The following is a 21,343-nucleotide window of genomic DNA, read 5'->3' as shown; positions in this document are numbered from 1 at the left end:
GTGCTGTTGATGTGTGTGTCCCTGTGTGTGTGTGTGCAGGTGATTTCAAAAGAGAAGTTGGGGAACCATATCTTCCGTCTGACAGGCCCCGGTGCTGACCAGCATCCCAAAGGTCTCTTCACCATTGACATAGACACAGGAGAAGTGTCTGTCAGCCGCTCACTGGACCGGGAAGCCATTGACTCCTACCAGGTTTGTGTTTGTGTGTGTCTCTGTGTTTGTTTGTGCATTTTTTTTTTTTTTTTTTATAGATTCAGTGCTTATTCGGGTTTTGTAGAACTTTTTTTCTCTCCTTTCTGTCCAGTCTGAGTCCACACAGTTTCTATTTTGATCGCTTTTTGTTTATTTTAACATAAAGTTAGTTCACTTCTAAATGGGTGGTGTGCTCAGTGTGACAGAAGAAAATGAATGCCTGCAGACAAGCCTGCTGGCTTTTGAATCCCTCTGAGTTATCTGCCTGACAAAACCATTTCTCCTGTAACAGAAAGGCATGAAGGGCCATAGAAAACCTGTGGTTCAAGTCAGTCAATTGATCTTATCCTTGTTTTCTCAAACCAGACCTTTGTATAACTCCCTCTGTAAATACCAACAGATGAGAGAAGAAACCAAACATTATATAGTCTATAACATATTGTCTCTCCCTGCTCCTGTATCCTTGATTATTACTTAAAATCATGGCGTGACCAGGACATTGGCTGTCAGTGTGGATTTAGGTTGTTTACAAGCACCTTTGACACCCAGTAACTCGGCATTCCTGTCTCTCATGAATAATCTGGTTAAACAGACATCAGATGCAGTCGTCCTTTATAAATGAATAATATGTTACTGAATGTGGAAAGGAATCATTCCCTGGTATTATAAGCAGTGTTTCTTACCGTCATGGCGCCTGTTGTACAACACAAGGTGCTCATGTGAATGCCCTGTGAATGCCTGCAAGCTTCACTAAACCCAGCAGAGAAAGAATTTACTCGTGTCAATACGTATTTATGTTGGAATCCAAATAAAACCTTCTGCAGGTATGAGCTAAAATTGGTCATTCTTGAGATTTGCATTTCGAAATTTCAAAAATAAGCTGTAGGATCATGTCTTTTTTCCTTGCACTTGCAGTATGTTAATGTAAGGCTTTATGCAGATGCATTTTTTCACTGTCAGCATTTCTGCAACAAATAAACCCATGCAATGCAAGCACCTACCTTCACATGAAACACACTTATCTATTAGTTTATTCTGTGCACCTACAAAGTGAAGCAACAGTCTCATTGAAATATATCTTTGTTGGCTGTTACAAAAGTTGGTATATAAAACTCTGGGGAGGAAGCCAAAGTGAATTCTAAGACTGAGCAAAGGGTAGATTATCTCAGGAATGTAAAATTATGTTTTAACTGATTTGATAATTTTAAAATAGTAGATGATTCTGACTTTGAAAGACAACGTTATCCAAACAACAATAAATTGCACTTTGCAATTTTATCATGAAATAAGGATGCTTTAATAGAAGATTAATTTGCAGATTTTACCATTACTCTCCACAAGCAGCTGATTCAACCTTTATGTACTCGGATGCGCCCTGTGAAGGCCTCTGAGTCATTACTAACCCCCCATCTTTGTGTGATTTTTCTTCCTCCCACTGAGCCTTTCCTCTCTCTCGGATGCTTCCCTTTGTTTCACATAGAATAATGTGTTAGAGCGGATATTTGTTGCAATCAGCTTTCACAAACACGGCTACCGTGTACTTTTGCTTTTGGTTACATTTTGTGACCGTTAATGAAGGGAAATACTTGTCACTCTTTAGAGACTTTATTAAAAAAAACGACAGTCAAGTTTGTTTCCATCTACGATTTATAGAGCAAAGAGCCTTACATCTAACAACAGTTTCCCATGCAATATCTTAAAATAACATGAGCTAATTAGATTTCAGAGTTGTTGTGAATCTGGCTGCCAAACTTTATATTGAAATTAAGCTGCTTTCCAAAAGAAAGAATTGTGATTTTGCCTTTATAGTGTACCCATCTAACATCAGAGATTTAATTGAAGGATTCAGTAAGTGTCTAATTAATTCCATTATTGTTTGAAAATATTCAGTCTAATTTTGACGTTATTTGAAAGGCCCAGAGTGAATTTACTGGATACATGGCATGAGCAATGAGCACTTTCACACAAGTTATACACACAGGCTTTGCATTCTCTGGCAGCTGTGTTTCTTCCCTTTGTCCTTTTCCAAACCATATCTCTTATCATACGGCAATGACTCCGTGCAAGCGTCTCCTTTCACCTTTTCATCAATGGTCTAACGGCATGTGCAGAATCAGGACTGCATCACTTTTATAGTGCCCAGTGGTCTTCTCAAGTAGTCCTAGTCACATTTGTTAAGGGTGTCTCATTTCCTGCTGTAGCTAACGGCTTGCATGGGGATGAAAAATGAAATGTTCAGATTAAAATTGCCATTACTCAAAAGGAGTTTTATAGACATAGTGAAATGGCTCATAGACTTTCACTTTCATATGGCCCGGACAAAATGTAATTAATTAAAAACAGATGGACATCCGTCATCTGTCACCCCCGTTCCTCCCACTTCTCAAAAGTTTTAGTGACTTCGAAGTAATTGTTTGAGTTTTCTGTCAGTCTCTTTTAATAGTTCGTTTTAGTTTGGTGAAAGCATGTCATTGTGGACTGGCATGTATCATCACATCAGGGTTGTAAGTTAAACAGTTGTTTGTATTATTTTCACCTCAATACGAGGAATGTCTCTTCAATTCATTGCATATTTTGTGGATTTGGTGATTTTTCCGTGATAGTTTGTTTGTTCTGTGTAGTCCAACATATCTTCTTCTAAATTCTTCTCTAAATAGATTTTAAGTAAAGTAACACCAACACGGCAAATTATATACATTTTTATGGAAGGATGTTATATAAAGCAGGGGTTCAAAGTTATTACAATAAGACTTTGAAAGGCTCAAGCAAGGCTTAACACAAAAATAACTGTTACTACTTCTTCAGAAAAAAACATAGAAACGTAATAAAACAATAATATGGAGTAATAAAATACATACATTTAATATATACATTTAAAATGATACCTTTCTAATTAATTAAAATGTATATAACTTTTAAATAAAGTGCAAATGAAAATCAAGAATCAGGAAACATTTATTGCCGTTCTTCTTCCCATGACAACACGTGATCGTCTCACGGCACACGTCCACAGCGGCAGGAGAACCAGCTCCTCCGCTCTGGGGACAGGTTTCTTGCATTGTGCCACACGTCATACATACGAGGCAGCAGTCTTCCAAGTCCGATGTGCAGTTGCTAGTCAGTGACATGACGGACTTCTTCTGCACATGTAGCCCATTTTTATCTACGGGCCCAGAATTCCACGAGCGTTGGATCTTTGTTTTTTGTGTGACACTTTGATGGCTTCAATGCTTTGATGAAAATCACATTTTGAATCACTGATATAAAGGGTTATGTTTGAACAGCCATCTTAATTTTCAGTATGTATTTGGACACCATACCATTATATAATACCCTACCTACAACAAACACAGTAATAGCCTAAATAGTCTGTGAAGGCAAGTTAGTTTTACATTTACAAGCTCACATTTGAAAGAATACATTTTAATAAATCTGATGTGTAAACAATAGAAACTCTGTTACTGAAGCAGATGGTAGGTAGGTTGGTGTGTTTGCCAACCTACCACATCTGCTGTGGAATTTGTGTAGGTGAGAATAAAGAAAAACTGTAATTCTCAGTTCCTCCTTATGTTTAATTTTTCCATTTGACAACTGAAAGTATGCAAATAATCTAGTGTGATGTTTATGTTGGCGAAACATGTCATTCATTGTGCCAACACATGACACGTCAACGTCACCAATATCACGCAGGGTTGGGGGTCTGGATATATAGAGGACCAATCTCACATTAGTGATTCAAAGGTTAAAGTCTGACATGTTGACAAGTTCTTTAAAAATTTATCTCATTAAGAAATAAACATATCAGAGGTTTATGATACAAATCTAACAGGTGATGTTTTTGAAGTTTGAGTATTTGTCAAGTGTATTTCCCATCAAGAGGGATGATGTAACACCATTGTGTCTCTGATCGAGGAACTGTTGTTTTGGATATTGGTGCCATCTTTCTTCTGTCAGACTTTATATGTTTAGGGTTTTATATAAATTCTTCTTCGGTACAACCTGCTGCAAATCAGTGCAGATCCGTAAGAATTCATGCCTTGCCTATTTTTTTTAAGTTGTGGGCTCTTTCAACAGACAATATTGTGTTTTAGAGTCATCCAAGGTTGCATGAAAAGACACTGCCCTCCCTACCATTTCCCTTACTTCCATCATCCGTCCTAATTTACTGCAAGTTGATTGTGATGGATTGATATCGGCAAAGACATACTACACTTTCTCACACAAGGTGATTTTCTATCAAGATGATAATACTAACAGCTTTAAAAACCTTAAATCATCAAGGTTGACTGGCTTTGTATATAAACTAAGTGGTGAGATTTCCAAGGGGGTTTTAAACACAGTGAAACTTCAGCATAGCAACAGCAGAGAGATCGAGGACTGGAGCTAAGAACTCTAAATGTGCTTTTACGGGAACGACAAGCAATGCTAGCAAACAAACAAACCCCGACAAAGTAAACATTTGCTATGGAAGAACAAACAGACACAGCGATCAGCTTGGCCACATGTTCACAAGGATTTAATGTCAAACATTATTTTCTTATTAAGCTCAATTAGGGTGAAAGTGAATGTTAATGACATGGAAAATGGAGCGGAAGGGAGCAGGAGGCGTACATGGCTCATCACTGCGGTTATGTAAAGCTTTGGTCGGGACGAGAGTGGCGGGCCAGAACCCTAATTGCCTTGGAACAGGGGATGGATAGAATGTGAGGCAATAAATAACAGTCTTGTTTACACACGTGGAAGAATGACTTCAAGTAATGCAGGTCATCACAACAAACAGTGTGGTGAGTGTACATGCTTTACTAAAGGACATGATTTCCAGGTTAAAAAGTCTTGTTTCTTTGTGATTGACTAGTCAGTCAAACAAAAACCACAGTATCTGATTGCAGCCCAATTATTTTCGTACTGTGTGTTCATTATTTGAAATAATTCAATTAAATCAAACTGACAGATATCTTAATAAGTCACTTAATCCCTATGTTTGTTTTTGGTTTGCCTTCTTCAGGCTGTGTGCCTCAAAGCCCACCTTGAAGCCTGCACTTGGCAGCATAACGTAGCATCCGCCCTTGTGATGTCCTTTGACAGCGGATCTAACTGGCACCACACTGTGCTAACTCATCTGTCAAGCCTCAGCAAACAGTGACAAAGAATGGGCTCACGAGGCGTAAGGACCTATCTCAATTCAGGCCGAGCCCTCAATTGACGGCTGTTTTTAAATTTAGATTTTTAAATATTTCATCTTTAGATAGATTCGTTTTTACCTATTTTTGACTGTTGACATCATACTGTGGCATCCTCTGAGAGATACTGTGGCTGTGACCCTTGACTGACTGATATTATAGTGAAAACTTGTGGTTGTTTTTATTCTACAAAAATACACGTGTGAATTGAGATCAGAATATAGTTTTCCAAAACCCAAATTATTTATATATTATGGCCAAGGTTCTTGCAAAAGATTCAATGAATTCCTAACTTCGTAAGCTTTAAATTGTTTCATGCATTGGATTTTTGCAGACGCGCAGAACATATCATTTGGCACGTTTGCAGGATTTCATCCTTTCGGCACAAGACACAGATCTCACGGATTTGTACTTGATTTACAAATTTACAGCTCCGGTTTTTATCCGTCCTTTTGGCTGATACCTGCTCTACTTTGGCTCCGTTCTCCTGCTTATGTGTCGGAGAGGATTGGTGATTAATCCGTCATGTTGCTAAAGTGGAGGAAAATAGACTCTGTGAAACCAAACATTTGACCTGTCGGAGGGATCGTTTTTGCTGACCTTCTTGCTATGAGGCGACAGCACTATCATCAATTTGACCCTGGACTGGTCACCAGTCAATTTCAGGCCTGACGGAGACAAACCACCATTCACTCTCACGTACTTCATGGCACTTTAGAGTCACCAGTTAAGCGAATCCACAGAGCATGTCTTGGGACGGCGGGAGGAAGCCGGAGTACGTGGAGAGAGGGACAGCGTGGAGACTGGGTGGTTTTGTACCCAGGACCTTCTTGCTATGCGCTATCATCAATTTGTTTATTATCATTTAATTGACGAAAAGGGAAACCCGGCTCCTGTGGGCCGTAGTCTATGCTAAAACAATTGTTCCCTACCTCTCATGAACTCAATCATATGAGCACATCAACACCGCCACCCTCCCGCTGCGATGCATTCCCAGGAGCCCTCGCTGGTGCCACTGAACCAACACAGGGGGCACTAGGATGACTGACAGGCTGAACGCATCACAACGTGAATCTTGAAAATGTGACAACCTCGTTTTTGTCTTGAATACTCATTTACGTAACGTGTCAGTCCCTTACAATACTAACATTTGATGGATACCAGCAGGAACCACCTCACAATATGAAACACAAGTTAATTTCATTTAATGTTTTTAATACGATTAAAATGCAAAAGCATGGATATGGAGATATGGATATTGGATAAGAAAGTGAGAAAGGGTCAGTGATGTAGTAAAGCAATAGGGGATAGAACGAAGAATACAATTTATAATGAAAGCTGTTTTTTATTCCTGAAAATAAACATACTGCATGTTCTGTACCTGAGTGTACACACCTACACACTCCAACGGAAATACACCACTGTTGAATACAGCAATCTAATGCATTCCTCATTTACAGTAGCTGTAACATTGTGAGTCCGAAGGCCTGAGACAGGTGAAGCCTGTTGTCCAAATCCCAGTCCTGTTTTCTGCTTGGCTGCACTGTAATTTCCTGGGCTTTAGAGAGCAGGATACGCTGCCCTGCACTCTGGAAGACAGGCCTGATGTGCACTTAGTCCCTGTATGTGGGCAAAAGATAAGAACACACACACACACACACACAGACACTATCAACACCCCCACCACCACCTTCCCCCAGAGCAAACAATGCACAAGCCACCATAATAGCTACTACCTATAAGAAATACGACCGCAATATTTTTATGCCACTGGGTCACACGCGGTTGCGCTCCAATGACTATGCCGCTGGTCAAAATAATGTTTCACATGCGTAATTGTCTAGTTAGCCGTGTTTACAACACTTTCTCCGTCATATACACAATACTGTGCACACAAAAAATAAGTCATTTTCATCTGAAGTTTGGGTTTTTCAAACAACTTGTGGATTATAACAAAATCGAAGGACAGAAAGTTTGTGAAACTATTTGTGCAGTGGCAGTTCAGAGAGATAATTCTTTATCACTAGTTTTCCGCAATCATTTTTTTTTCTGAGAGCTGTGTCACTCTCCGGGAAAACCCCCTTAAACCCTGACCGACAAAGTGCCCTAACCCTACTCCCAGATAACCTGATTAAACCCTGAGTGCCCTGCTGCTCTGCCTCGGGCATTACCACTGCTAATTCAGCCTGCTGAGCCTCATGGCCCAACCCCTAATGCACTTTACTTTAGTTCCAGGGCGTCTCCACTTTCCGCCGTACAGACTGGAGACAGAAACCCTTCTCCACTGAAATGGCTGACATTGACCACGAAGGACAGGAAATGGACCGAAATGGGTCTCTAGATTATTAGAATCTATCCTGGGGGAAATGTTACTGTAAATTGAGTAAGAAGAGACAAAGTCACTGCGGAGAATGAGTGACCATTTAAAAATGAAAACCCACTTTTTATTCACCCAGTCCTGTAGTTTCACTCCCATTTATTTTTTTCAAACCCTCAGACTCAAGAACCTTTTATAATGAAGATAGACATGAATTGTTACTGTAGCCTTTGATACACGGTGAAGTTCACCCTTTTCGGTGAGGAAAGTATACGCTGACTTAAGTTATATGTTATACTCTTTTAGGCCCTGATCACAATCTGATTCCACAAATTACATCCAAAGCGATGTACAAAAAGTGCATTTCCACGTAGAGATACAAACTCAGAAGAACAAGTAACAAGAAAATACATTTTTCATCAAATAAGAAGTTTCAAAACATGTTATAGAAAAGTGCCATTATAAGTACAATTTAAATGCTACCATTTGTTAATGCTACAGTTTGCTAGTGTTTTAGTCCCGGTAGAGTCTAAAGAGGTGTGTCTTGAGTTTTCGACGGAAGATGTAGAGGCTCTCTGCGGTCCTGATGTCATCAGAGCTCGTTCCACCATCTGGGAGCCAGGACAGCAAAGAGTCACGATCTTGCCGAGTGCTTTTTTCTCAGTGAGGGAGGAACAAGCAGCTTGGCAGATGCAGATCGGAGTGTGCGGATTGGGATATAGGGCTTCACCATGTCCTGGATGTAGACTGGTCCCGATCCATTCACAGCATGGTACGTCAGTACCAATGTTTTGAACTGGATGCGGGCAGCCACTGGTAACCAATGAAAGTATTGAGTGCGAGCCGATGCCAAATTGAATCCAATTTACACAGTTGACACAGTTTCCGGGTGCAAACTTAACCCACAACCTGACATGGATATTAAAGTTAATTCCTCATTCCTGACTCTATGAAGTAAAAAAACGTAATCTCTTATTATTTATTATCCATCCAGAGTTGGTGGAAATACAGAAACACTTTCACTTTGTTGTGCAGCTTCTCTCTGGAAAATTATCTTAGTCAAAGTACAGACACAGTTTCACTGTTAAATTAATATGTAGTTTTACCCGTCAAAGGCAACAGTCGGTTAGATAGGAGATTCTGCGGCTCATATGTTTAACATGCTGCTCTCATTATCGTCGATATAATCAGTGGCAAAAAATGGTGTGAAAATGACGATAATATAATTTATTGTTATCCGTTTTAGTGCATTAAATCGGAGAACAGAAGGTAGTTGAGTAGTAGTATTGTGACAGCCCTGGGCAAATCACGCCCACAAGCAGTGAGGGCAGTAGCGGGCGAGCGAGCCGGTTCCTCTGGCCTTCCTAAAAGAAACCTTCAGTGCCAGACAATAGCAGATTGAATTATACTTTAGGATTGGAGGGGGGGGGGGGCTATTTTGTACCAAGATACACCAGGGAGAGCCTTTGTGACTCTTTCAACGCCTTTCTGAAGCAGGATTATTTTTTATCTAGCACGACAGCCAGCTGAATGAAAGATCGTTTCTATCATTTTCTATTTGCTCCATACTTTTAACTCCCCATCTCTTTCTCACCTTCCATCTTTTGTTCAATCTCTTTCACTCCAAAGACGATCTATTTATATCTTATTTGACATTCCATGGCTTTTATTCTTTTGATGTAATGAGGAACATTTCAGTTACTCTAGTACAAGTGACAAAGAATTTCAAACCCAACACAATTTAGTATTTCAAGAGCAGTTCAGTTTGTTGAAGAGAATTTACATTTTTTCAAAGAAAATGTATGGTTTCTGAAATGTTCACACTGATAATGACTTTAATAAATGTTGGGAAATCAATAACACTGAGACTTTATAACTACAAAGACTTGAGGCTCACACAATAGATTACACGAAGAGCCATGCTGAGAAATCATTTTCAATAAAATCTCCATTAATGCAACATTTTGTGTCTTAGCATCCAGCCAGAGTATTTGAGATGCTACTGCTATCAAATTAAACTACAATGGACTACTGTAATAATGATCTGGGCCAAAGCTCAGTAAAACTGACTTGCTGATCTGCACGTACCAAACAATGTGGGACACATTCCAAACGTACATGTAATACACCAAAAACCAGTGCAGCCCTGCATTAACTATCCATTTTTCTATTGAATTGACACATTGTTATTGAAATATCCTTAGTTTTGCAGATTTTTGGTCAAAAAGCACAATATCCAACACATAAAATGTTGCCCTGATAGCACTTAATGAAAAGTGAATGTATTACAAGAGTGACCAAAATTCAGTCTGTAGAGAACAACAATGTCTGAGAAACACCCATCACCTCTGAGAAAGTCATAACCATACATTCTCTAGGAGTCTGACTGTCTCTGGAATCTTTTGTTCCAGTCCACCTGATACAATAGCTCTCGATAACTGTAAACCAGCGGTCCCCAAACTAAGGCCCGCGGGCCGGATACGGCCCGCCTCCACATTTGGCCCCGGCCCCCTGAACAATACCAGAGCGGCATTATGATTTTTTTTCTGGCCACGCAAATCCTAGACTAGCCCCTTGTGAAATAGAATGGAATAATGGAGAAAAGGTTGATTCAGAATGCCCTCACAGGAACAAGTTTGGGGACCCTGGTGTAAACTATGACCTACTGTTGTTGATCAAAGTGGTAGTTTCATTCCTTTATGCATCTGGGATATCTGTTTTATAATCCATGGTGATCCATGTTTCACTGAAAACCCCAAATGTCATGCCTGTGGTGGTCCTACAGAAAGAGTTAGATGATCATGTAAGTCAGTAGGCCTTATCTCGTAAGGGCTACACATGACAATACCCAATATCTCCTTAGGCTCCTCCCGTTTGGGGATATTCAGTCTGAACTTAAGCGATGGACCAACAAACTTGCATACCAACAAACACTTTCCTGAAACAAACAATGATTGGACAAAGCGCTGTTGCGTCACTTGGGGAGGGGTTTGGTTTATCGGCTTTTGCTTCGATTCCACAAAGTTGTCGTCTCACTTCAGATGAAAAAAAAAAGTACTCTTGAGCATAAAATTCCAGTCCCGGGCGGTTTTCAAGTGCTTCCCAGCGAGCTATGGTGAGAGCTTGAAACACACTTGGCAGCTGTACTTCCCTCTTGACAGCCTTAATTTCATTGGGTTAGAATGATTCAAGCTTTTGAAAGTAGATGCAGCAGATTCGGGACCGGTGAGTTGACAACCTCGTATCCCTGCGGAGGGTTCTAAGTAAGACTGATGTTTTGAGGTCTACGCTATGAGAGGAATAGAAGAAAAGGGGATGTTCTTTTAAAAAATAAAAAAATGCTTTGTCCCATCTCGCTCATACTTGAGAAGGTGTATAAAAATTGATGGGCTTTTCTTAAGCAGGCTGTGAGTGCTGCGTAATACAAATATGCTTTCCATTGTAATGTTTGTTTTTATGGATTTTTTAAAAAATGAGTATAAAATAAACAATGCTATAATATTATCCAACATGTTCAGTCCTAAAGCATATACTGTATTTCATAGTGAATGCTTGAGACCGTTAGCAGCACTGCCAGCTTGCTGTTCGTTACCTCCATCAATTGGCTGTTAAGATTTACTGACACCTGTTTTTGATGCGACCGATCAAACTTAGTCGAGTTATTCTGATTGTAGATATTCCAATATGAGCTTTCAAACCATTGCCAAATAAAGTAGTTCAGTAAGTTACACAGCGATCAGATAATGGCAGCACATTGAGGGGAGTTTGAGGGGGAGAAACCCCTCCTTCCCGGGGGACCGTCTGATTTGTGTTAGGAAAGGGCCCTGGTTCTGCGGGGTGGAGCGCTGCCTGCTGATACGAGGCTGAGCCACCGGAGTGTTTGGAAGGTTCTGGGAATTATTCACCTTGGAGCTACCGCAGAGCCGTTTCACTGGGATCTTAAGAAAACGACAGGCAGGCAGAAACCCTTTGAATGCACTCCCCAGCAAAGGGAGGGCTACTTGAATGGCTCAGTAGGAGCTGAATGTGAAATAAGGCGATGGCAGCGGAAGTCAACGGAAACGCTTCCATATGGGCGACTGGGCCCTCTTTCACCATTTCCTCTTTTACTCTCTCTTTGGCCATTCAAGGGTGCGATAAAGCCTTCTCAGATCATCTACCTTTACCTCTGCTTCTGCCACAATAAGCCAAACGCCGATTGACTTGGGCTTCAGCTCTCACCTCTGCCGATATCCCTCCTCTGTAATCAACCCGGCCTCTCATCTCTGCACAAAGGCCTTTCAGGACTCAAGGCATCAAGGTCTCCATGGAGACCGGAGGAGAGGGAATGTGAAGAATATAATGTTTGTCACTATCATACATTTAGATTCCTTTTGTTGGCGTCAGCATGCATGTGTGCTTCTGGAAAATTCAGGAGAGGGATTGTATACACCACTGAGTCATCTTGCCCATGTGATGGATAACAGAAGTTATTTCAATGGCCCTAAAGGATTGAGCAACAGTGTCAAAAAAGTACCTTTCAAATGCCACCTGTCAAATAGAAGCGGCAAATGTAAAATTGAAGATATTCACAGGGTTGCATCCATTTGACATCTGACTAACGAACAAGCACAGCCTTTAGAAATAAACTGACCTCTCCACCGTGAGAGGTTTCAATGTCTCTGCATGGTAATTATATTGGCTCTTCAGTGACAGTTTCATGGCAAAAGGAAAGTAATAGGAGCACTGAGCCCTGTGGGACTAGCAGACAAGAGGGCCTCTGAAACGGGGCGGTCTGGCCTTTGGGGGGGACTTCCTGCTTGCGCCATCAGTTTTTCCTCCGCCACTCCTGTTGCCTGGCAACCTGCAGCACTCAACGGTAAAAGCCTTAAAAGCCAAAAATCTTGAAGATGGTAAACTTCTTCTAATTTAATTTAATTGAAGAAGCCCTGAACTTTTAGCTAAAAGTAATATTGCAGAGGATATTAATCGATACAGTTAATAAAAACTACAGCAGCAAAACAAATGTCAGCAAACACATTTAATAACTTGGATCCACAGACTTTCGTTTTTATAGAAGGATAGAAGTTAATTTAACTGTAACTTAGATATTACATATATTAGAAAATATGTCCAAGCTACATTAGCTGAATGCTACCACACACATTGTTCTGCTGTTTAGCTTGATGCTGCTTTCTCCTGGTTAATAATCACGCCACAAAACAAAGGGGGCAAAAATCCCACGTTTCTTTGTGTATTTATTAAAGTTAGAAAAGTCCCTTGACTTAGAAAGTGATATTCAAGGTTCATAACTCGTCTACATGTCTAAGTATACATAGTCTATAAACCGTCACAACCTCAGATATAAAGTACTCGCTCCCCTGTCTTCTCAATGAATCAATCTTTGTCGGCCTGCACTGAAAGATGGGAGATGCTGGGCCGCATAAGATAGATTTGATGTGTCCTCCAAATGGCCGGCCGGAGGGCTACGTCCTTCGTTCGGAGGAGCCGACAGAACTGGACAGCCGAGTAGAAGTAACGTATGTGGTCGACCAATGGATCCTAATGAGGAGAGATGAGACTCAAATTATATGTTGCCAATGTAGTTTGTGAAACTAATTTCCAAAAGATATTAGATTGGCACCTTGTTAAGCACTAGAAAGCAGCAGGAATCAAGCAGATGGACTTTGTTTTTAAATTCCTCTCCCCTGTAATCTACACATCTGGCAGATGCCGTCGATCGTGAAGCGTGTTAGCAAGTTTAATCTGTATCCATTCACATACCCTTTAGTGGTCGAGCATTGCCTCTCTGTTGCTTTTACAGACGATTGGCAACCAACAAAGAGGTTTGCCCTCACATTGGCGTGACTGACTTTCAACCTGATGCACTAACCTCAGCAGCAATCACCAACGGCTCATGCCTACTAGTTTTAAGCCAACATTACGCTCGTGAAATGGGCTTCCGCAGGAAACGTAACAATCTTTTTTCTTCAATAGACTTTGAATGACCGAACTGACCGAATTATTCGCTTTTGACACAAAGCCATCTGCAGACATTACTCCTCCATCAGTGTAAACCCCGGCTAACATATGGAGTGGGGGACGCAGCTACTCTTTTTACATATGAAATTCTCTAGAGCTTAAAGAAACTTATATGAATCCAAAGCTGTTCATAACAGGGTATTTTCTTGGCAGTAAAAAGATTGTTGGAAAATGTTTATCTTACGGGTTATTTCCTTGTTGCTGGTGTGATCGCCCAATCAAATAATGTTAGGCATCTCACAACCAATGTTCTCAATGCAGCTCAGACGTCTTGGCATGAACAGCAAGACTTTGTGCATCCATTGATGTGTTTGCGACAGTCTCATTGAGGGAACTCGTGTGTACATATGCTTGTTGGCACAGGGCTGTGGTTCTTTTACAATGCCGATTGCTGTGTGCTTGTTTCAAACTCATAAGATCCTTCTTACTTTGTAAGCCTGTGTGTTTGTGTGTGTGTTCTGGAAATACATGTTGGCTTGTGAACACCATTAGTTGATAGTCAGCAATTTTGCAAGATGGAGACATGGGGGGAAATGGTCCCTCTCGAGAATAGCCGCCCGCTGTATATTGTCAAGGCGAAGAGGGAGGAGGATGAGATGTATGGAATCATTAGGCTCTTAACACCTAAAACATTTGTGTGCCATTACGCAATATGCTCCAGGTTCCGTGGTAACTGACAGATAGGAGGACAAAAGAGGGGAAGACAGAAGAACATAGAGGGAGAGCAGCGGGATGACCCGAGCGTTTGTTAGAGGTTGCGTAATGTCATACTGGAAAGGTCGGGAATGTGATGCCACAGATAAAGGCGGAACTTCTCTCTCTCAGATTAGGATTGGAATTAAGCTAATGTCTTTACACATGGTGTCTTTATAGGATAGAGATCACTGACATCATAGGGTGTACCGCCTCATCCGCTGATGGGATTTTGAGGAGCATGCATACTTAGATGGTATCAAAATCCATCCCTATTGGGTAAAACTCAGCCCTATCAAAATATAGGTTTTTACATACATAATAACTGAACAACAAAACAACTTGTTAGCATCAGTTGATGCGTGTTGAGCGTCTTCTATTTCTATATCCTTAAACAATGTAGTGGTCTTAAATATGTATTTAGTAGGACAGCTTTCAGTAGTGTCTTTTTAGTATGTAGGTACACTGTCGTTCCACTCTGAATTAAAAGGTTGTTCGCCGAATTGATATAGTAGATATTTTGACTGTACTCTGTTAAGATGGCCAGGTCCCCGAGGTAAACCGGGGGGGTGACGAGCAAATCTGCAGAGCAGCAAGAAGACGAAGGCATAAATATGTGATGTGGGGCGATGGAGGTAGAGGGGAAGAAGAGATGATGGGAAGAGTAATCCAAAACGGGTTTTCTGTATATCTTTAAGTGCCTGTAAAGGAAGCAGGAGAGTCTTAAAAATGCAAAGATTAGATCAAGTTTGAGGTGATGTAAAAAAATAAACCCAAACCAGAGAAACTCTTCAGGGATGTTTAAGGTTATAGGATTGCATGGCCAGTATAAAAACTAGTCTGTTACCTAGTAAGGAGCGATACTTGTATTGTGTGTGTGTTATTGTATTTCAGGGAAATGTAGCAAAGACAAAATGATTGCATCCATCTACTTCCGGACGTGCTGAAAATTCTGCTATCAAGCAGAATTGTAGACGGGGATGCAGTAAATTGCAGTTACTTTTCTAGAGACAGGATGTTTCCTTGTAGCAGGAAGCCAAAAAGCACATATTTTAAACATCTCCCACACCTTTGCTCTAAATAAGAGTTACACACAGAACGCCATCTTAATCTCTGAAAAAATCTTTGTACCCACACAGCTGGAAGTTTCTACCACTGACTTCGCTGGAAACCTTATTGAGGGACCGGCCCTACTTGTCATAACTGTCATCGACCAAAATGACAACCGGCCCATCTTCAAAGAGTTGAGCTACACCGGAGAGGTGCTCGAGGGATCCCCAACAGGTAGGTGACTTTGTTATACCGAAGGGCCCTGGAGAGAACTGGGCCTTTTTTTGATTTAGTTGAACAGCAATGTCACACACACTACGACTGTGAGACTTGAGATCTCACCGATCTGAGGCTATGTGTGGTTATATGGATGATGTCTCCGCTTGTGTGTGGGTGGTTAGTGCGCGTTGTTGTGGTATTTGAGTGAAATGCATTTGCCTTAAAGGCATAAAATCCAACAATTACCCCTGGCCAATTGACATGGCAATTCCCACGGTGCCAATTCACATGGCGCCAATTTGCATGGTGCCAGTTCGCATGGTGTTCTCATTCTCAGGTCGAACCCTGTTGCTTTATAACACTCTGCTACCTCTATGTGGATGTGTCTCCTGGTCTCCTATAGGATGTGCTGTATTGGTCGGGGTATTCTGCAAAGGCATAGAAAGTCCAAAGCCGGATGAAGTGTGCCTCTGGCTGCATTGGTTCCTAATCCCATACCTTACCATAGGTTTGGGAGGAGGTGTAAATTTGTGATTTAGAAAGCAATCACAGTGAAACATATAGGATAATTATATGATGGGTTTACAAACGTCAACTAAAAATTTGATACTTTTTTGGAAATGGGAAAATGTATGGGCAATTTATCTTTGACATCCCTGTGAGGGAGGGGGCTGAAAACAACGCAGATTTTTTTTAAATGAGACTTTTCATTAGGGTTATCAATAGAAAAAAGACTGACAAGACTTTTACTTTGGCCACTCATCCCTCTTCTGTGTGACACGTGGAGAAATTCCTCTGCACAGTTCTTCCCTGTATGTCGCGCCTCTATTTGTTTTTATTCCAACGCAAAAAGCTCTCTATATCTTCCTGTTTAACTCCGGTGTGCCGGAAGTAGACTAAGTTGCGTTAACTGCAACTTGTCATCGCATTAATTATCGCGTTATCGCATAAATCTCGGCCACATTATTCGCAGAGGTTAACGTATTCATTTTGACAGTCCTACTTTTCATACATCTTATAGCTGTGACTTGAGATTTAACCGGATTTGGAAAGTTACCTGGTTCTAATGATCAATATGGAGAGACTCATCGTTCCCCTCAAAGACAATTGTGGGAGGTTCAGCACCACCTTTCCTCCTCATCTCATGGTTGAGTGTTTGAGAAAGAATCCTTTTGAGGCAAAGCTGGCAGAGCCCCTAATAAGACTCGTCACCTTTTGCTCCTGCTGTAAATTCCAATGTTCTCTTGGATGCCTTTGACACTTTTTGCCAGGGGCTTCTTTTCCTGACTCTCTGAGCTGTTGTCCCAGTTATCACTGTTGCTATCTCAGTGACAGTTGTACCTTCACTGGTCCGAAATATTGAATAATTCCTTCAATATACAGCGTCTTTGCTCACCTACTTAAACAAGTTTAGGGTTTTCACGTGTTTCAGTCATCAAAGCAGAGCAAAGGCATTATGAAAAATGAAGATATATTCTTGTTTTGTTCTCCTCACATAGCTGCCGCGTAACTCACGTTCGTCCACCATATAATGGATATATATGACATTGGAGTAAAATTGTGGAAACGGTCACATCCGGTCTTCACTCCAAGGTTTAATTTGGCTCTTATTGCTGATATATGGGACAATATATGATATATATATATATGATATATCATATCTAATATTACATTTCATATATATAGAATAGAAGTACTTAATTGATCCCCGAGGGGAAATTCAAAATCATGTTTAAAATTCAAAATATGTTATATACAATAAAACCCACTTTAAACCTAATTATTACATTTGTTTGCACTGTAGTTTTTGTCATGAATACTTTTACACAAAGCATTTTTTGTACTTTTTATTTTTGGAGGATATTCGATTTTTCCTAAGCTTTGAGGAATACCAAATTCCTTCATGCTTAGCTCTCACCATAAAGGACATCACAAATACACAACGTAACTTTTTACCGGAGGGAACTCATATTCTCTGGGAGCATTTCGCTCAAAGGTAACTCAATAAAATATCTCACAATAACTAAGCCTATACACGGATTTACCTCGGATTTACCTCGGACAGACTGCCAGACGCTGCTCTGGGTCAAAAGGATCCCAACAGTTGGTCTTCCGCCTGCACAAATCTATTTGAACCTTTTATTGAAAAGGGCAGCAACAGTTTTACAGTCCTGCCAGTATGAATAGTTTTGAGAAAAAATATTTCTAGCCAAATATTTCTCATTTTTGTAGTCACAGTTACGGTCTTTACCTACCATGACCACCAAAATGTATCCCTCTGAGTTCCACAATATGTCCAACTGCAATAGTCACACCACACGAGTTAGCAAAACTCTGGAATAACATCCTGTGTACTCCTGCTGTTCACCTTGAACTACACTGATTCAGTGAATAAAAGGGCCCCGACGGTGTGCCTATCAAGTGTTTTAAGGGCAAGCATGTTGGAGCTGCCAGATTGTTTGGAGAAACACATTAAACGTGGTTCGTAGAAAGCAGAGGGAAACAAAATGCCATGCCTTGCCGATTCCGTGATGCTTCTCACTGTTTGTTCGCACATCATTAGCACAAAAGCCAACAGACAAAAACCTTAATCACCAACAGCGCTTCGTAGATAAGAGGGATCAGTCAGCAGGCTGGCAGAGGAAAGACACACACACACACACACACACACACACACACACACACACGGCTTCCCATGGAGACATTTTGAGTGGTTGTCAACTTCATGCTGAACTTGTGTTATGAATTGCTAATACAGACATTGCTCATGCCATGGTACACATTGGGTAAGCAATTTCCCATTACTGACTATGCAGCCTATGGTCAAAGGGTGACAAACTCGCACCATTGGATCTTGTTAGAAATAATGCAGTCAAACTGAAATTGTGTTTAATTTGTTTTGGTCCTGAACTAAAAGGCAATGAATGGCGGAATCCAATTGTCGCAAAAAAAACCAAGTCATTTACTCGACTCCTCCAATCCTGACCTAGACAGCGTGTGCTTTTACTATAATTGTCTACATTTTGGTTTGCCTTCACCCTCGCAGTCAGACTAGACATGCAACGTATATAGAAATGAGCCCACCAGGACCAAGTTTCAAAATTGACAAAAATGTATTTTAAATTAGAGCCAGACCTCACAAAACACCTGAATCATCAGAGCAGCTCTCTGTTTAGCAGACCAATTAACTGAGTTCTGAAAGCTCAGCAACAATCCATTTAAAAAGGAAACTGATGTTAAAATATTCAGTTCTCAGAAATCATTTGCCTTCTAACTCAATAAAATTTAAAATGAAATTAAATAATTATTTGATGCTGTGCTTTTTTTTTAAATAGTCGAATAATCCAAAGCAGGGGTTTCAAACTCATTTCAGCAAAGATTTAACCCTCTAGATGTGGAAACGTTGCCTAGTTACCCTTAAAAAGAACATCATCATTCATTTGGATCTACCTGATGAATACAGGTAAACTTCTCAGTTTCTTCATTCCTGTAGTCGTGTGCATTCCACCAACTCCTGATGAAGCTTTAGTCTACTTAGCTGCTATATGCTCCGCTAATGTTCACCAGCTAATCACTAACTGTGGGGCTGCTTGTTTGGTGCTGAGCAGGTAGTCTACAGTGAAGTTTTATAACCTTTGCATGAGAACAGCTGGTGGCCTTATAAAGGAGAGAGACCATCTGTAAGGGCTGCACAGCAGAGGAAACCAAAAGCTTGTTTTCCGCATGCCTTCCTGGGGTGAAAACATCTTATTTTCTTCCTTATTTTAGATTTTCTTATTTTGTGTATGTATGTAACTGTAAGTTAATCTATGTGCATATGTTGTGTTGGTGTTTGTAGTGTGTGTCAACTATAGAATAAGACTGTCTCTTTGTCATTTGTATGTGGGCATATATGTGATTTTCGGCGGTGTGGTGTATGTTTTACACAGTACCAATTGGGCAGCAGGAGAAGCTCTCGGGATGGATGTCACTGTGCTCTGACATTTCTGTGCAGACAGATAACAAAGCAGCCAAAGCCTGTCTCCTGGCATGCCCTCTCCATCCACTGTTTGCTCCTCTACTCTTTGTTTGTGTTTTTTTCCTCCTCTGGTCGTCATATCTTGCATTACCTTGGGCTTACTGTACATACCATCCTACTCCCCCACAATTTCTGTCTTGCTACTGTCCATCTCTGCCTTGTCTACCAGCTTTTTTTATAACTCTTGATCTACCCCCACTTGGGGTTGTGTGATTTTTGACAGCATTATAACTGCTGCACGCCAAATTCGGCTTGTGCTTGCAATGACATCAGCGTTAAAATGTTCATTTCATTTCTACACAATTATTGTCTGACCGATAAGTTAGGGAAATCATGTGACCGCTCAAATGTACTGTTTGTGTTTTTGTGTGGGCATTCATAAATGGCTGTGCACCTCTCTGTCTTTCCACAGCTAATCTCTTCTTTTTGCAGTGAACTGCGTAATATTTTGATGGGCCAGTCATGGCGGCATACCCATAGGCCGAGTGACTCATGCTAATTTCTCAAAACATCTCCTATTGTTGGGGCATCGGATGAATTTTAGCCGGGAAAGCTAGCATGTCAGTATGCTCCTCAGTGGTGGTGAAATGCAACCATCTGTCAGGAAAGATGTTTAAGACTTAGCAGGGTGAATGTGATTTTTCCGTGGGGTGCTTGAATCTTCAGGTGCACGGAGTATTTTTTTTTTGTTTGTATGATGTAATTATATGTTGGTCCCTACGTGCCTCACCGGACACTCCCATCTTTTCAAGCTGGATATTAGACAGCAGGCTTTTCCATCTGTTTATCCGTTTCCAGGCCCTCCTTGATCTTCCGGTTGCTTCTGCTCTGGTGCCTGGACAAGCTTCTTTGTTCTTTGTGAAGCTTACTCAGATTCCCGCAAAGCCTTTGCCGTCACCTCATCCTCCATGGTAACAAAAGTGTCTTTAATATTGTGCAGAGGAGTGTGGCAGAGAAAAGGACATTCACTTTCCTTGCTTATCTAGCTGTGAAGTCTGCTATTATTATATGTTTCATGTCCCATGAAAGAGTGCTGCTACCAACCGTCACTGTGAAAAATGTAAAATGTTTTGAATTTTGAGGGCAGGACGGAAGACAGCATGGGGTCCTTCTTTTCATTTAATGCCACTTTGAAGCTGGTTAGTGTGCCAAAGACCTCCAACAGTTTCTCACGTCACCTTGTCTGAATGTTCAGCATATGGGGCCATTTCTTCCCTTTAATTTTTTTCCAAAACTGCAAAGCCACATGTTGTTGTTCAGATGATCTGTCTACCATCTCAAAAAGGGGAAAATACAGTGTGAAGGCTCAACACGAGATCATCTCATCCAGGGGTTCCTGCAGACCGTTTGATCCTAATATGAAGCCGAACAGGCATAAAGAGCTGGATTTGGTTCTCCAGGATGCATTATTCACTGCGTTGAGAGCCCGGCCCGTCCATATGTTAGTGCTTCAAGCTGAGAAAGGCTGGTGGTTGAGTTGCGTCTGAATAACACCCCATGGTCTCAGTGTACAGCTTCAGGATTTTATTATACACTAAATGGAATTCCGTTCTGATCTCTCTCCAGGCAACATAACGTATGTCTCACGGCTGGATAAGAGTTTGAAATCCACTTTTCTCACTGTTGCTGGCATGCATGTTGGCACCTGATTAT

General features: G+C 40.9%; 1 protein-coding gene across 1 annotated transcript in view; it reads left to right on the top strand.

Moving 5' to 3' along the window:
• cdh13 (cadherin 13, H-cadherin (heart)) overlaps positions 1-21,343 on the top strand; it is a 230,535-nt gene that overhangs the window by 92,852 nt on the left and 116,340 nt on the right. The window contains exons 6-7 of the mRNA XM_062562779.1: positions 40-192; positions 15,543-15,687. Coding sequence (XP_062418763.1) covers positions 40-192; positions 15,543-15,687 — 298 coding nt within the window. The remainder of the gene's footprint in view (positions 1-39; positions 193-15,542; positions 15,688-21,343) is intronic.

This window comes from Pungitius pungitius, chromosome 6, assembly GCF_949316345.1.
Source record: "Pungitius pungitius chromosome 6, fPunPun2.1, whole genome shotgun sequence".
NCBI lineage: Eukaryota > Metazoa > Chordata > Actinopteri > Perciformes > Gasterosteidae > Pungitius > Pungitius pungitius.
Note: the sequence above shows the minus strand (reverse complement) of the source record. Positions and strands in the feature narration are given on the sequence as shown.